Genomic DNA, 18,421 nt, shown 5'->3' on the forward strand with positions numbered 1-18,421 from the left:
ATAACGAAGCATCAAGTATAAATCAGCACAAAGTTAGTCTGTCATTGTACAAATCTCTGCAAAAATTGCTGTTAGAGTATTGTGGGATTCTGATCAGCACACTACAGAAAGGGCAGTGCAGGCACTGCAGATGAAATCCTTTCATTAAATGTTATGACTGGTTCATGAGAAAGGCAGGGTGAAGCCACCAACACTGCAATGTTTCTATAGTTGCAGAGCTGAGTGACTTGTGTAACACAGTCAAGACTATGGTGAGGCTCATAAAATTTATATTTGTTCTTTTGTATTTTCTGTAGCAGCTTCCATGAAAACTAGAGTCAGACCATTCCATTACAAGCTAAATAAAACCCAGAAGCAGACAAATTCGAGGGGACAGACAAAGGAGAAAAAAAATCATTCTCAAACTCTGAGGTCTAGAGATATTTGAAATCAGGTCAATAGATCCTAGAAAGCTGTTACATATGGAAGGGGAGAGCATGGTTTAAAGGTCCTTACAATGCAGACAGCAAGAGGATTAAGAAAGGTGAAGTAGAACAGTGATAAACATTTAAAAAAAAAAAAAAAAGACAGGAAAAGTGTTGTCAGAATAAATATTTGCAAATTCTCCTTGTGGAGCATCCATTGGAGGCAGACTGGTACAGCAAATTACCGCCAACGCTGCTACATTTGGGAGGCAGCTGCCCAAGCTTCAGAAGGTGGTTAAGTGGATCAGGACTAAAACATGACAGAGTAAATAACTGGAAGAAGTTACTCAAAGAAATCACAACCAATTTGGGTTATACAGGGGGAAAAAAAACCCTAGTGCTAAAAGAAATCCTCTCATTACTCTCTTTCCCTGAAGCACCTCCACCTCACAAGACACAAGGCTGTCGGAGATCAACAGAAGGAAACACAAAACATGATTATTCCCTTTCTCCTCACAAAACTTATCACGCTTTATCCGCTAACCCAGACGCTCCTGTGTAAACCACGAACGTGAAGCCCAACAACCACCCTGCATCAGGCTGAACTCGGGATCAATATAACACCAGGCAATGGGCGGGAGAGGGGAGATTTTTCATAAAAGCATCTACCTCGTAACAGGGCAGAACCTGTTAGTCCTCATTCTTTAAAAAAGGCACCCTATAAGAGGAGTCTGGGAATTAAAATTCATGATGTTACTGGATATTAAAAATTACAATTCAGCAGAGACCTGTTCAACCCCCCCCTCCCCGTACTCCACAGGTAGCAATTACCTCTTTCTCTCTGTCCCACAGTGGTTAATGATCTTATCTCTTCCCTTGCTATCATCCCTCTCTGCCCATAACTACTAATCACCTTTTCTCTGAAATTATTTAACTGATTAATATAATCAAGTTGAAATTAAAGGGAACTGTGCTCAATCTAAAAGGTTGTTGAGTCTCTTGCAAAAACACAGAGTGCCTTATCTCCCCTCTCCTCAAGCATGCAGGACGACCTACTAAGTGCTACCTCACCCAACAAAACTCACCTTGCTGAATCACAGAAGAAGGAGCAGTGGAATTGCTTTAAAATGTATTTATTTGCAGGCATAAAAAGGAAGATAACTTCCATGGGTTTATAAAAATCTACGGAGACACAGTGAGCAGAGGGAAAGGATTGGCAAGGGTCAGGCTGACAGCAGGTAACAATTGTGTGCAGTGGCAGCACAGCTGGTGATGCATGAGTAATGGTGCTGCTTAAATGATATACATGGAGTCACGAAGTGGATCGAAGGAAGGAAGAAGCATGGTATCACAACAGCCAGCAAAAAGCATTCGATACTGCCCATAACACAGAGGAGCAGCTCAGTTCTGCCCTAAAGCTGTCCGTGCTACCTGGACGCAGAGCACAGGGCATAATACCCAAAAGAAAGTCTGTTGCAAGGCATCTCTTTGCCAGACTGGCTGTTTTTATTGCTACTGAGTGCAATATGGAGTGCAATATTTAAAGTTAAATTTTTACGTATCCCAGAAAAAGGATTAATTCACTTCCCTCGCTGAACCCCCAGAACTTTAAGATCCTTCCTTGTGCTTTAGAATCATCTACTTCCTAAGAAAAAAACATAATGCACATCCCAATATGACAGAGAAACCGTCAGCATTATTTTAAATCTTTACTGATTACAAAACAAAGCAGATGGCAAATCAAGTCATGAACTCTGCATCTGCCATGCTTAATGAACAGTTTAATTACCTAGTCCCATTTCTGATGCATCTCTGCCGTTCTCAGCTCTGGGAGTCACTTACATACGTCGCGCTGACTCCTGCGAAGATATCTCCAGGAACATGTGGTATGAACAGTCAGCTGGAGTTGGCTAATCAATATTTGTTTAATCTCAAACTTTTATGGTGATGGCCTAAATTATGTCTCAATAGAAACAGATTTCCTATCAGATCACATGATCTGATTGAACGCTCAGAACACAAAATGGAATTTTTCAGCCTCTTCTCCAGGCAGCGGAGTACCCAAAGGCAGGCAAATGCACAGACGGGAAATAAACACAGCAAAACAACATCCAGTACAATCAGATTAACTCATTAGCTGCGTTATGCCTTGTATGAGAGCAAGGGATGCAATTAGGACAATGTACATTCACAAAGTCTACAATTTGAGAAGCAAATTGGACTCATTTGGAATAAGTTACAAGAAGTAACTGAAACTGGGCTTCATATTTTGAGTTTTGGTGTATGCAAATAGGCAAGAGCTTCCCCCAGAGGATCACGTACCGGCTGCAAAAAAGCAGGGCATTTTGTCTCTGGTGAAATCTGCTGCACGTGTTATAGGCTCTTCCTAGCCACTCTGCAGCTTCGTGCAGTTATGTCCACCAGCTCTGTGCACAGAAGAAATAACTGTTTTAAGGAGTCACTGAACTGCATGCATGCAGGAGAAGAGGCTGGCAGGCCTGAACCCTAACAGCAGCTAAGTCAGGAATACAGCTAAGGGCTGATCGTGACCAGATAAGATCACGCGAGGAGAGGAGGAGGCAACAACCCTAAAAAGATCCATGCAAGCCAACTTTAGGCCCTCCACATCAGAAGGCTTTGGAACCCTTCAGTGTGCCTTTATTGCTTTTCTCCAACCTCACTTCTGCTGTATGAGGTCCATTTGTGCCTCCTCAAAGGCTTTGTTTCGATTAAATACTGACTCAATCAGCTGCTTGCACTCAGATAAGGATTTTCAGAAAGGGTTTTTCATTTTGGGAGACCTACGTGTCATAAAATTTCCTGAGAGATTCAAATTTTAGCCACTCAGGTGCAGAACTGACTGTTTTTAATAAGCCTACTTCATAAACAAAGACCAGGAGTAGTGTGCAAAGCCTTCAGAAAAAGAGAAATACTGACAAGCTTAAGGACAACACAAAAGTCAAATACAAAACTGTGTAAGTAAACATGGCATTCAAAGCCAATGCAGCATTAAATCAAACAGGGAAAAGGGCAGAGGTGGACTAGGTCTTTCCCCAGCATTTCAGGTATCTCCCACTGCTGCTGTATCTGAACTAGCTCAGGTAATAAAGCAAAGATTAAAGATTTCCCCAAAACTCTGAGCAAAGCCAAAGCAAAAAGACAGCACAACAGACAGCAAACCCAGCCAAGTGGACTTCTAAAAGAGTGAAAACATCCCTTCAAACATCAATTTCTTTTTCATCACCTTAAGTGAAGAGAGTGACACTCCAGGAGATACCTTCAAGCCATCAGTGTCTGAAAACCTCTAGGCTGTCCAAATCTAGTCTTATGTTTCACTGAAGACATGTAGATCAGAAAATTTAAGTACTGCCTGGATTTACACGGACATATGGGAGAAAGGAATCAACTAACATGTTCTAAATAGCACTTTGTCAACAGAAATAACCAGGACGCAGCTCTTACGCTAGCACACAGTCAGAGGTGGAATCAATTGGGCTGGACCACTGCAGTAGTATGTCAAAGACTGGAGAATGCTGTTCTTCAAGTCTGCCAGGAAGAAAGATTTGTAGTGACTCACCGAACTAGCCTAGACTGACAATTGTGCCAATTCCAAACAGTAAACCAACTGGAAAGGCCCAAGTAAGGTCAAGAAAGCCCAAAAGAAGTAAATGAGGCGAGGAAACAAGCAATGGAGGGAGAAGTTAAATGCACTGAAATGGAAATATGAGAGCAACCAAGACAGACAGAGACTGCGGCAAGGAGAAAATGAACAAGAGTGAACAAGTGAGACAGGCAATCTGTGAAAGCCAAAAAATATTGTTTGAAACTTGAGGAAAAAAATTCAATAGCCATAAAAGTAAGCTGAGAAGGAATCAGATTGGCAAAGCAAGTACCTCCTGAAGAGAGTATGTTTACTACTAAAATATTAGGTACTGCTGTTATCAAATGAAAAACAGCTGATCATTTGCTATTGATCTTCTAAAACATATTCAAAGCCTGAGACTTCCCGCTTACAATTTGAGCCCAAAGAAAGAATAGCTGTTACTGCATTAAACTTGCACTGTTAAACACGTCTGATGCCTTTCAGTCCTTATTTGCTCAGCATACAGGAACAGACTCACTGCCCTACTAGAGGGTCAAATATACACAAATGCAAAAATCACACTATCAAAAGCAATAGCAATTCAATCATATATATAATTGTCTCCCCTAAATTAGATTTTCACAGTCCTTTTTAACAAGACAAAGATTCAATAGAGAGAGCTCATCTTTTCCATTCTCAAATTACAGAGAAGCACACTGTACTACTGATGCCACTAATTAGATGATTAAATACCATTCTAGGTGATATGCTTTCAATGTAAAATAATTATTTTTAACAGGCGATATATTTGCTCAATCTCATTTTAAAATCACAATATCATACTTTTTTAATTAAATGAAATTCCTTCTTCTGATTTTGCATGAGAAGAGCAACCAGGAGGAGAAATAGTACCAAGGAGCGATTGCCCAAGTACCATAACGCATGTACTTCTTCACAAAGAACTCCTAGCATTCTCTGGGTGGTTTTCAGAGAACAGCAAAGTCTTTATTCCTTTAAAACAGGTCAGTTGAGGAATCATTGAGCACACTGAAAACTTCCACTGTCAAAACCCAAGTTTATTTGGCATGGTCTGATGAAGGACATTTCCAACTTTTCCTCTACTCCTCTTCAGGGGGAGGATAGCAAACAAAGCAAAGGCTCTGTCTTTCTATAAAAATTAGGGTACAATCCATTACATGACAAAGTACTGTTGTCTTTTTGTCCAGTACTTAAAGAAAAATAATGATATTTTGTGTTCTGTGACAAAACACGTTTCTGCTGAGGACTGGAAATAAGTTAACAAAGAGAATATTTTAGAAACCATCTGAGAAACTTCCGTCAGGGCTGAGCAGCCCAGCACAATGCTAGACAGATGAGAAGGCTGTAAAGGAAGGATTTTTATTAGGTTCAGTATCCACCTGTGTCATATCCAGCCATGCCAGTACCAGACTAGAACAGTATGGGGGGCTGGCTGATGCTGGGGATATTAGAAAGACTGAGAAGAGTTGACTTTTCTGTTTCCATGGAGAGAGTTTGGTCCATCCACCCTGATTGTAGTGCCTGCCTCAGTGTAAAGCAGAAAGAACTGATGTGATTTTTCTCTTCTCACTTGTGTGACTCTCCATGGCATCAAATTCTGCAGCCAGAAGATCTGACAGAATACCCTCTTGTAAAGCAGTTGCTTCATGCTTCAAGAAGCCCTGCTTACCGCACTATACATCACAGACTCTTTGGCTTAACGATGACACAGAATTACACAGAATTGGGTACAGCACAATTAACACCAACCCAAATGCTTTAGTTGACACTGAAAATTAAAGCCTAAAGCACAAGCAACTCTTGCTCAGACACTCCCACACCGGCATCTTTCCTCCCTGTCACAGTGATGTGCCTGGCTCCCTCTCACTCGCTCTAACTACTCGAGTCTGACCTTATCCACACACATAAGCTTACTTACGTGAGCAGCTTTATAACGTCACAGAGATTGCTCAGATGAGTGAAGTTTTGTGAGGAGTATTCTTGGAAAGTGAAGTACCTATCATTCTGACTATAGAGAATTATTATTCCCTTTGGGTAAAGAGCACTCTCAGAATTTAATAGAAAGTTTGCAATGCTCTACAGACTTCAAAATTATTGTATAGAATTTCATCACGAGAGCATACCTGATATAGGATAATGCAGACTTCTTTGATATATCCTATAGAAAGAATCTTAAAACCTATTTTCAATTTACTGGTCTAGTGCCTACCATTACATTCGAACAGACTTTCAGCGTAAGAGGAAAGCAAATCTCTTACTCTCTGTAAATTGTTTTTCCACAGGAACAGTTGACAAGGTGCTGTCGTTTCGTTCTCTTTAGGAAAGGACGCGATGTAGCCAAAGCCATTATAAATTCCCTTCAGTGGCTCAAAACACTCTAGCGACAACATGATTCAATTCTCTCCCCTCACACAAATGCCAAGCCTGAGACAAAGTCACATATCGCCAACACAGCACGACCCCGGATCGGGGGAACACTAGCAAAGCCTTAGGATGTACTAGTACTTTTATTCTAATGCAGCCCTCAAGACAAGTTTCATGTCTCACCTAGCACCTGCTATGCAAAGACCCCATAGCAACTTTGTAGTACCAGTTACGGAGGTGAACAGAGAAGAAATAGGAAGGACTACACCTGGAGGAAAGAAATAAGGACACAGGCTTTTCCAAACATTATCTAGAAACTCACCTTGGTGAGCAGCAGTACACGTTTCTGCAGCCGTCTGACCAGTGCTTCGTGCTGCTCACGCTTCTTCTTCTCATCCAAGAGCTGGCTCTGAATCCGTAGTATTTCTTCCTGTAGCTGCTGCCGGGCCTTCTCCAGTATTCGGGCACTAAAAAAGATAATACACACCTGTGAAATCTTGACCACTGCCTCTTAGTCAGATCAGAAAAACCTCAGAGGAGAAGCATCACCATGAGACCAGGACACAGTAGCTGGTGCCATTTCGTCTTACAGCTGCACCACTGGAAACCGAGTAGCTGCCATCTCATTATCAGCTGTTCTCACAAAAAGATATGAGAGAAGAACCACCCCAGTGACAGCCTTCTTGTTCAGCACAAGACAATTACTGGAACCTCACATATACAAAGCATTTAAATGATTGCATATCTATTTCAAAATCAACCAGTTTGCCTTTGAGAAGATGTCTTGTTTTCAACAAATGACGCATGATCTTGGGTTCTACTTTTAATTTTTTTCTAACAAAGTAGAAGTAAAACTGAAGTTTAATATGATCTGCTTTGACAGACAGACAGTACTCAGCAAGTAATTATAGCCACCACCTGCACATTGTTCTTGCCAGCAACTTATATTGGAAGAGAAATGTCATCTAAGGCCAGGTGATCAGGACTGCTTTTGCAACGTAGACATGATTCTCAATTAAGCCAGAATAGCTTGGTCCCTCCTCTTCTCAGCTCTCTGTGCAGCACAACATGGGGACCCACAGTTATCCATGTATTCCTGGAGATGTTCTTCACACATGCCCTTCGGGCACTCAGTCTGCTGCTGGGACAATAATGGACAGCTGTTCCAATGCACTCATCGTGATCACAGATCACGAATGCTGGCAAAGTACTTGATCAATAGCAAAATAAAAGTGAAATAATTCTTGTGATTGTTAAGAGTCGGTTCATCATTTAAGTATGACAAGCTTATCCAAGACAGCACTAACTTTAAGTATTTAAAGAGTGAGCAGGACATGAAAAAAAGTATTGCACACAAGTCAAAAACCCTCAAGCAAGCTAGAAAGATCAAAACCAACATCTCCAGCTTACTCAGGAACAGAAGATCTTTGTTCCTGTGATGCTAAAAACAACACTGGAAAAAATTGTGAGTGCTTCAGAGGGATATTCTTTATCATTATAATTAAAAGAAAATAAATACAAATGCTTTTAAATAAAATAGCACTATTGCTAAGGTACTGTTTAGATAGAACTGAAATGGAACGCTGCTTAAAAAGACACGCGGCATAAATCAAGTACATCCTGCACTGCCAGGTCACCAAATTGTACTTCTTGGGAAATTTATGTAGGAATTCACCAAAATCCCCAAGCAGCTGTCTCCCTACCTCAAAATCCTCCTCCTCGAAGAAAAATATGCATTTTAAAACACTGGATGAATCAGAAGCCTGTTTAAAGCTCCAGTTCAATTTGGAACCATTCACAGACCAATTTAATAATCAGCGACTGTGAAATACTCTCTTCATTGTTGTATTCAGGTGGGAAAGTTCATCAAGAGGGCTTCAAATCTGCATTTGAAAATGGATAATTTCATTACCAGGGAACCAGTACTTCCTTGGTTCTGTTTTAATTAATCAGTTAAAAAGGGAACCTGTGCCCAAGAGCAGTATCTATGGTGATGGAACATGAAGGGCGCCAGCCTTGCACCGGATGCCCCCTTCCCTATCCCAACCTCAGCAACCATCTCAAATTCAGTCTCGTGGATACTTAATAGAAACACTAGCCTTTTTCTTATAGAACAATGCAAGAATTCCACAGGATAAAGTAGAAAATCAACTCTTGTCGGATTCAACAGAAAAAAAAAAAAAAAAAAAAAAATCTATATTAAAAAAGTTCCTAGAAGCCAACATCCAAAGACAATAAAGAGCAGATTGAGTCCTGGCATACTGTGAAATATGGGATAAAATTAAGTGGTATAACCGAGATGTCAAATGTCACAAGCACATATATGTCACTCAAGAAGCGACTACTTGCAGTGTACAAAAACCACATCATTCAGAAGTTACAGTTGCCAAATTATAAAGCTACCCATCACTGCTCTTCAGCCCATCCTTTTGTTGGAGGTTACCACTTTGCAGTTTAGCTACCAAACTCAAACATGCGGTGATGCCTCAGCTGCTCAGTTCACCATACAGCATCCTACATCTTAAACACCACTTCAGGGGCAATTTAGGCTGACAGTAATTTCCAGCAGATGGACACAACGTGGGCAACATCTTAAAATGTAACAGGAAGATTCATCACACCATGCCTCTCAAAATCCTAGGCTTAAAACACTTATCCCCCTTTCCATAGGGCTGGTACTAAGACAGACTTTCCTAAGCTTGTGCTAAGACAGACCTTACGCCCATGCATACGTGCCAGCCTACCAAGTCTGCAAGAGGTCAGCCTCCAATACAGGGCAGAATGGATGGGTGAGACCAGGTAACCTCAGCCACTGTCTTAAGAATCATTAGAGTTTGTTCAACAATATTCTTTTTTTATGCATAGAGTAAATATAAGTACAAAAACCTCATCAACTGTGTTATAACAAATTAAATTGCACTACAGAAACCTTACTGCAAATATTATTTGCTCTGTCAAAGAAACTCAGTCCTGATTAGAGTCAGAACAGCAGAAAAAAATGCAAACATAAGATTAAATACTACAAAACAGCCAGAATCTCGCATTCGATTATTGCAAAACATTTTAATAGGACAATGGAGAAGTCTTTTTTTCTTAATCTTCCAATATTGTGACCTATTTCATAAATGCTGAGTGGACTCATGGCTTATGATTGAGCTGATATTCACAAATCAAAATGGGATATGTGCTAGGTTTCCTTCTTGAAATAATGAAAAAAATATTTGAGAGTCACATCTCATGGAGAGCACAGACATTCAGCTACATACAAACCTCTCAAACCAGGTTGGAATATTAGCGTTTTAAAACATGAGAAAAATTAAGCCAAGGGAGACAAATGGACAATTTCCTCAGCTATTGCATGGTGTTTGGAAAGAACACCATCATCTGCTTGTATTTCAGCCTCAGATCAAATGTGATGTTAATGTAGATAAAATTTAAATGCCAGACATGTCTATGAAAGCAGAGATGATACTTAAACTCTCTGAACCAACTCTGTTACTATAGGTTTCCTTTGTATAAGAAGTGTGAAATTCAACTTTCTTACAACTCTCCACACGATGCCAAAGCAAATTATTGAGATCGTTTCTTCCTCTCTTAGGACAAATTGATAATTCTTCCAGAAACTGCACCAAATACAACATAAACGATCTCTATAAGAAAAAAAATCCAAAAAGAAAGTTATATTTCTTATTGACACAAAACAGGATTTGAAAGTAGGTACCCAGCAGCAAATACCATTAAAGTTAGAGGTGGGCACTCTTCTTCCACACTGATGACACCTATGGCTTTTCAGAAGTAATTGCTCACTCAAAATGAGCATTAAAAAAAAAAAAAAAAAATAGAATAGGCCCAAAGTTCTTCATTCAACATAAGCTTGGAAAACTGGCATTTTTAAAAATCTTTGCAAGTTCAAAGTAAACCTATTAAGCCTTAAAGAGAAAAAGTCATTTCTGTTTATCAGTCTATTCATGTTCCTTGTTCCACATCCCAGTGAATGAGATGCCAACGTCTTTCTGTTCTGAGCTGTCGAGACTCTTCATATTTTGCTCTTCCCTTCTGTAATCCACTTTAATGTAATCTTAATGATAAAACTTCATTTTCCAGAATGTTCTTTGAAAGACTGAGAACAATGATGGCAGAGAGTGAATGCTGAAGCTATAAGATGCATTTTAATAATCTCCTTCAAAAAAATTACAAAAGCAGCTGACAGCTTTTTTTTTTTTTCCCCTCCCCAATGATCCATAAAACATTATTTTAATCATTCCATCCTTTCCGTAGCCAAGTTATCACCTCAGAGATACTAAAAAAATAACGGGGAAAGCAAACAGGATGCCAGAACAGGTCTGTATATCAACCGGAGAGGAAAACAAGAGGTCCACAGCAGAACAGAGACAATTAGAAGAGCAACACTGTCTGGGTCATGTTGCAACTCAGGAGAAGATGAGACACTTGCACGTACCAGGGCCAACTGTCAGAAATGAGGATCACATCAAAGAGAAAGCACCAAAAAACAGGGAGAGTGGATGGGAAGAACACTGAAGATGCACAGAGGGAAAACACGATGACAGTGCTAACGCACATATATAACAGAAAAAAGAAGCACACTGCAACTATCAACATCTTCATGACAGAGTCCAAAATAAAAAGGTTAGCACACCAGCTAATGAGGCAAAAAGGAGCAAGGGAAGTTGTTTTGTAGCAAGACATTTGGATGAAGAAAAGCACACCCATTCCCGAGGCTTGACAACTTGCAGCCTTCCCAATGTATCTACACATTTATAGACAGCACACACAAAGACATAAACCACACTGGAAACTGATAAACAGAGAGCTTGAACAAAAACGTTATTTCTCATTCCAGTTCTTCTCCCCCAGGTTTTGTAAGCCAACATGACGGCATAAGCAGCAACAGGGTAACTCCAGCATGTCTTCATATTGTCCAGCGGATAGCAGCAGAACATCCCCGTCTATGCCCTCCCTCAAGGCTCCTTCCAACCTCCCTTTTGTGGCACAGCCTTCTTCCCCCCCAGCCTCTGCCTAACCTGCCTCGACAGGAACCACCACCATCTGGGATCAGAATTAAAAAGGAAAAACAGAAGAGAGAAGATGATGACAAAAATACTGACTTAAAAAGGGGCAGGACACAGGAAAGAAAAGGTGGGGCTTGGCAAAACAGAAAGCTTTCCACCTTATGTTAAAAAGGAAAAAAATTGATCCATTATAAAACGCTGCTGAAAAGATGGATGGGAGCTCCGAGAACACTGCTGCAGAATGGAGCTGCCTAAACTAACACATTTAAGGCAGGTAAACTAGAAAAACAAATATCAGGAAGGAGGAGATGATTTTAGTGCTACAAGTATTTCAGCTCAAAAGTCAAAGGTTTGGGTGCTAACTTTTAATAAAATAAGATTGTTCAGCATCTTATTCTGCTTCCTTTCTTCTTCACATACAGAACTGCAAAGGCACCGAAGCAGGAGCATCCATCCCTGCTGTCAAACACTGCGCTGCTACTGCGATGTGCACAAGCGGGAACTCCGGAGGCCAACATTTCCAAGCTATCTGTTATTTGGTTACTACATTTAGAAGGACCAAGGATACAAAATATTAACATCTTTAGTGAAGTTATCACACGGGCTATATTTTATTTAAAGCTTTAACTGTGCCTTATAGAGAGCCATATGAAATACCTGCCACAGAAAATACTACACAAAACAGTCTACAGAGAGTCAGTAGGAAAACAAGCTTTCTTCTTGCTATTTATTTCTCCCAAGTCTTCAGCAAACATCTGCAAACTTTCTCTTGGTTCACACTTCGTATTTTCTCAAAGACCTTTTATATATCATCAGGCTTCCATAAATCACAAATCATTCAAAAATAAGCAGTTCATACGTCACGTTGGTCCTCTACATAAAAGGAAGACTTGAACCATACTGAATTTATAACGAGGAAACAACATAAAGAGAATTATTTTGCTAGTGTGGACAGATGAAATGGGTAAGAAGCAGACAGATGTTTGGAACTTTATTGGTACACTGACAACACGTTTTATCGTTGAGACAGTACTTAATTTTACTCCCTAACCAGCAGCATAAATATCAGGCTCAGAAATGCAGTTCCTTCAAAGTGAACAGTTACAGAACAGAAATAACAGAAATTTTATGTCCCAGCCCCAGTACAATAGCCGTAATTGACTGGCAGGAGTTAGGATTTACTAAAAGAAATTCACATCAGGCACCCTCTGCCTCTTTCATTAAGGGGTCAACGCACCTGCTGCAACGCATGCAGCTTTGCCGACCACAACAACCCCAAGGAACAAAAACCAGGAACACTGCCAAAATGGAAAGGCCAGTGTGGCTCTGTCTGAACGGATATTTAATCAGCCACTCAACGTGAGATTTACTTTCACACTAATAAACATGCTTTCCACATCCACCACCAAGATGAGAATGAAAGCAACATCTTACTTAATAAATGAGAGACTTCTGTGGTTTGTTTTTATTTTAAGTTGAACATGAATAGTTCGTCAAATACATCCATCACTGACTTCTGGAATGTAAAGTATTTCAAGGGTGGCATAAATGTCCTTTTTCTAAGCCTCCAAACCTGAAGTGTTCATAAGGCCAAAGCTTCTATTAAAGGCATTTATTTGGTGAATAAAACTTTTACTGGTATTTAAAAACCACTGAACCGACACTGCATGTTGTACGCTTACTAACTTGAAAATGCTGCCGTCTTCAGTAAAACTGGCTACAGGAGAAATCAAGCTGATAGTTGAACACACAAAGTGATTTATAATAGCTTATGTAGACAAATCTATTAAGGGCTTTTGGTATGTCCAAATGCTCATGGCTCTCGTTCTGAATCAACAACAAGTCAGAGACACTTGCATCCTGAGCAAACGGATTCCCCTTTGCAGTGCTTGGTAGAGAAGCAAATACTAAACGTTCTTAATAAAATGCAAGTAATTAAAAAGCAGGAGTTAAAAACAACAGTCCTCTACGATTATTAACACAGCATATAGCCTGCACAGCATGTCTCATCTCTCTCTGTTATCATAATTTTGTATGTGGCATTTGGCAATTACGGAGGAGTATTAAAGAGCATTCACTGATAAGGGTTTTCCACTCCCACTCTGAGATAAGAATAATCCCCCCCGTACAAGTTAAAAGTGTCTTTCCAACACTGCAGAGAACAGGACGCACACTACAGCAATGCCTTCTGACCACAGACTGATACATCAAACTGAGCAAAGATGTTCCCTAAATTGTTCAAAATGCATTACAGTAGCTGGGAAGAGGATATCTCCATTCTGATTATTTCAGTACGAGAGCCGTGCTCATTTGGTCCCCTTTGCAGGTCCTAGTTTTTGCTCTCAGAGCAACACTGGCTGGTGAGGAAGGCCAGCCTGTGGGCGATACGTCAGTAAGGAAACGCACGGAGCTTCAGCACCAAAAAATGGCAAATGGCTGCTGCCTTCCCCATCACACCCCACGCCAGCTTCGAACGTTACAGTGCAACGCAAGGGAGCAAAACACTGGAGAAAGGGAACAGTCATAGGAGGGAGGAAAAAACAAACAAACAAAAAAACCCAAAAACCAACCCCAAGGAAGAATTTTGAAAGAAAACCTTTTCTCCAGCCAGGATCCAAGCATCCTCTCTGCAGCTGGCTTTATTTACATCATCTAATTCAAATTCTAAATGCTTCAAAGTGTTATTACACTTTTTTCTTTGAAAACAAAAATGACAACAACTGAAACAAAACTGGGAATGAGAAAACCCAAAGACTGAAATAATTACTAATCAAAGCAGAGGCCTGTACATGGGATGGTGAAGTCACTGGCCAGCTCTACCCAGTAATTTCTCTTCGTGTCGGCTCTGATGAGTTTTATATTTCTAACATTTCATCAATTGGCATCACTAAATTCAATTTGCATTCACAGATAAACAGAGAGGGAATAATAAATACTCTCATCTGACCTTGAAGTGTGAGACAGAAAATTGCCCTCCATGATTTCATTTCAATCTGAACCATAATGAATAATGCAGTTACCAATCTATAATCACACTTGTGGGCTGGATGAACTCCCAGCCATGCCTAAATATGATGAAGAAAGTCAAAACTTCTCACTCTTTTTGTACTAGTCTTTTTCTGCTTCTCCCTCACTACAAAGATTAAGGCTCTACCTCTATCCTTCCCCACCAACCCCACTCACTCCCAAATACACTTGCTTGAAGGGTTTCAATCTGTTGCACAGTCAAAAGTGGGAAGTGAGATGAAGGCATTGCATAGTTTTCTCAACCCAATCCAGTATTATGCACATTGTAAAAAATCTCCCGTAAATGCTCTAAACTTGATAAGTATTCTCCTTCCCAGCAAGCTGTCAAGTCACAGGCCCGACTCTCCAGCACCAGTGTGAAGCACAGCAACACAGCACAGACAACTGGTGACGTGAACATCACGAGTGACTAAGAATATTTCCAATTTCTGTTATACATTCCAACCAACACTTATGATGAGAGCGGAAAAGTCATCTGAAGTAGGAAAAGTGAGTAGGAGAATGGTTGTGCTGAACCAACTTGTCAGCAAACAAATCTGCTGAAATTCTAGGCTCCTGACAGTTAGATAATAGCTTATCTTAATAAAATAAAAAGGATCAAAGTGTTTAGATGAGAAAAACAAAACATTAAACCCTCCATTGCAATATAACAAGTGAGCCCTCACAGACTCGTGACTCATTACAGCTTCGTGAAGGTTCTGCGGATCTGTTCCAAATGACCTTTTCCAATGAGACCTCATTTCCAGTGTGCATTACCGTACTCCACAGTGAAATGAGTATTGAAATGAGTATTGTATATTACTGTTCAGTCATTTTTTTTTTTTAATATCTGAATCTAAGACTATCTGAATTAATTTACAGAAACATAATTATCTAAAATATTTCTTGCCGAACAATTCAGTGACGGACCCCCACCATAGTTCTCACTAAAATTCAAAGCTATGGCTCAGCATTTCAGCATCAGGCTTTTGACAATGAAAACCCCTCCAGGTTATGCGATGAAAACCTGCCTAGGTTTTCACTGGGGACTCAGAAGATAATTCATAACGGATACTTGTTGACAACAAATAAACCCAAACAACTAAGTACTACCACCTAGCACTTAGCCGTGGGACATTGGCACAGATAAAAGTAAAGGAATGGCTGAAAAGTTACTTAGCTATCTATGAGACGCACTCCAACAGACTGCTGTCCTTGGCCTTTCTTTCTCACAAGCACCAATTTAACTTCATCTCATATCCGCCTCCCACCTGCTTTGACTCAACTTACGTCAAAGCAGTCTACCATGATCCAAGCCATATTAAGCATAGCATTGTAACAGACTTGCTAATCATTAAATCCAATATATGGAAGCATATTAAGACTGCAAAGGTCTTAAAAATTCCATGATCAAATAACCTGACCTGTAACCATGAATTTTCCAAGTGCCATCATGTCTTTGGGCATAAACAACGTGACATGGTAATGTACGATCTTTGCTACCATGCTCTGACAACAAATCGGGATTCACTGCTAACTGCATCTGTTTTCTGCAGGATCTCTGCCTCATTTGCTGCAGAATTTGGAAGATTAATGAAGCACAGAAATTGCTTAAAGAGAACAGTCTCACATTAAGGCAACTGAAAGTCTCCCAAAAAACCTGGTTCCAATTCTTGCCTATGCCAGAGCTCCTAGCTGATACTATGAACTTTTCAAAGGTAGTCCTTGCTGCTTAGTCACTAGGTAGCCTTTCATGACATTACTGATGAAATCAACAACAGCTACTCATAACATATGAAGCCTTGGGTAATACTGTGTTTTGAAAGAACAAATTGTAAATATTCCAGAATAGCATCCCCCAAATAAGGCCACACTTTCTCCTTGGTTTGCATCTAGTATAACAGGGTTAAAATAAGAAATAACTAATAAATTATTAATTTTTTCTGTAGAAAAACATGAATAGCTGCTCATCAAGTCAACATAATCCACCATCTCTGCAAGTGAAACAGGAATCCTGCATGATACAGGAAACTGGACTAAGGATGTGTCAGGCGACTTTAATTCTGGCATTTCCTACCCTCTGAAGGCTTCACCTTGCAACCCTGATGTTGCCTTCCAAGTACCTATTTTCCATATGGGGCAAATATTATTTTAATGTTGAAAAAATGTAAAAGCAAAAACATATAGCTAAGAACAAGAATGAGGAAAAACAGTAGAGTTAGCTGAAACTGCCCCAAAACATCCAGTGTGGGGTAAGCTTCATCCTAGTTAAATTACTTTTTATTCTTGTATACAAGCAAACACAGACCCACAAAGCAGAGAAGAGCTGGTCCCCAGCCATCTGATGTCAGATAATGAGACTAAAGAGTCTAGGATCTTTCCAGGTTAGACTATCACACCATGAATACCTGCCATTCCTTTTGCAGTGGCTCTGCAGCCCCACTCTCTGTAAGCCCAAGAAATACTGTACAACTGCACACTCTCACTCTGCTCAGCCAGTATATCTGGGCAGCTGAGCAGAGGCAAACTGCTTTCTCAGACACTGTTTCCCAGCAGTGACTTCTCCCCAAGAAAAGGCTATGCCGAGATCAGACCTACTAATGAAGTCCTGCTAACCTTATTCCTAGAACATTCTGTGGATGTTCGTTTTCCCTATTACCATCCAGAAATCCAAAGCACTGTTTCAGTCTTCTGCTGGACTGTTGACACTGTTACAACTTCTCTGCAGGGCGCAGAGACCTACTTCCCTCTAATTTCCTTCCCCAAAATTAGCTCAAAGAACCTTTAAAGCAATATATGGCAAGAGGAATAAAGCCATCACTGTGGAAGGAGAACTGCCAGAACAACTACATTTAGCGCTCTGTTACATCAATTCTCCTGCATCAATATTTTTAAATGTTTAATAAAACAATACTACACACTATGCAATCCTTTTGCAATGAATACTTTATACAGAAACCAGTCAGGCAGACATGTAAATAGCCTTTATGCAGCAGTTTCAGGTTTCAAAATCACTAGATGAGCAGAGAGGTCAGATGCTTTATTGTGGGGTGAAGCTGTGATAGGGAAATGAATTTAAAGACATGGCAACCAAGTAATTTTGTTTCTGTATCACTCATAAAAGAACAGCTCTGTTCAATGTAATTTGGTTTTGAGCAGTTGGTATCACAAATCACGCATCAGCCAGGTCCACGTGCCAACACTGAGATGCTGGAGGGAAGGGATGGCTGTCCAGCATGGATTCAGCAGGTACACGTGAAAAGTTTCATCCCTCACTGGTGCAGCACCATAATTCATCACAGAAGCACTCAGACTGTTTCTGTGGTGCTTTTATCCCAGCAGTTTTACACTGGATTAAAATGCAGTAGGAGTCCTTGCACAATCAGTGAGCATCTCTGCTGGAGGGTTTAAAACGGCTCATGCCACCGCATGTACCTCTGGGGCACTAAGTCCGTATCCAAAGGGATGCAGAACCCACCTCTTCCTTTCCAAGCCAAACATCAGCACCACTGAAGTTGCGCAACAGCCACTGATTTGGGTTGCATGAAAACTGCCTGAGGGCTAAGCTGCCTCAGTTTCCTGTGGAATTGCTTACGAGACATTTTTGGACACAGTGGTTGATTCAACCTCCTCATCCTCATTCAACCTCCTCACCTCCTCATCCCTCTCTCTCTCCTGGGATGTGGAGAAAGCACAGCCTTTTTTCACCTTCATGGGAGTCTCTGTAGCAAAATCAACACACAATTACAAAGCTACTTGTTTGCAAACATTGCTTCCCACACTGCAAGGCAATGTCAAGCGCTGTGTCATTCCCAGGAAGGGATGGCATCTGCCAAGCATCCAGTCACACCACCATCGGTTCTGCTTCATCTGCTCGCTTCCCAGCTCCCAGCCCATGGTGATTTGGGCATGCGTTTCTTACACTGCAATCATTCTTGTTCCCATTCTGCCTTTTAATAACTCACTTGACCATACTGGCATCATTTCTCCCCTCT

General features: G+C 40.5%; 1 protein-coding gene across 1 annotated transcript in view; it reads right to left on the reverse strand.

The window, feature by feature from the left end:
- The window catches only part of MAD1L1 (mitotic arrest deficient 1 like 1), a 380,415-nt gene that overhangs the window by 258,691 nt on the left and 103,303 nt on the right, over positions 1 to 18,421 (reverse strand). The window contains exon 11 of the mRNA XM_082311897.1: positions 6,713 to 6,857. Coding sequence (XP_082168023.1) covers positions 6,713 to 6,857 — 145 coding nt within the window. The remainder of the gene's footprint in view (positions 1 to 6,712; positions 6,858 to 18,421) is intronic.

Source organism: Platalea leucorodia, assembly GCF_965183815.1.
Source record: "Platalea leucorodia genome assembly, chromosome: 5".
Classification (NCBI taxonomy): domain Eukaryota; kingdom Metazoa; phylum Chordata; class Aves; order Pelecaniformes; family Threskiornithidae; genus Platalea; species Platalea leucorodia.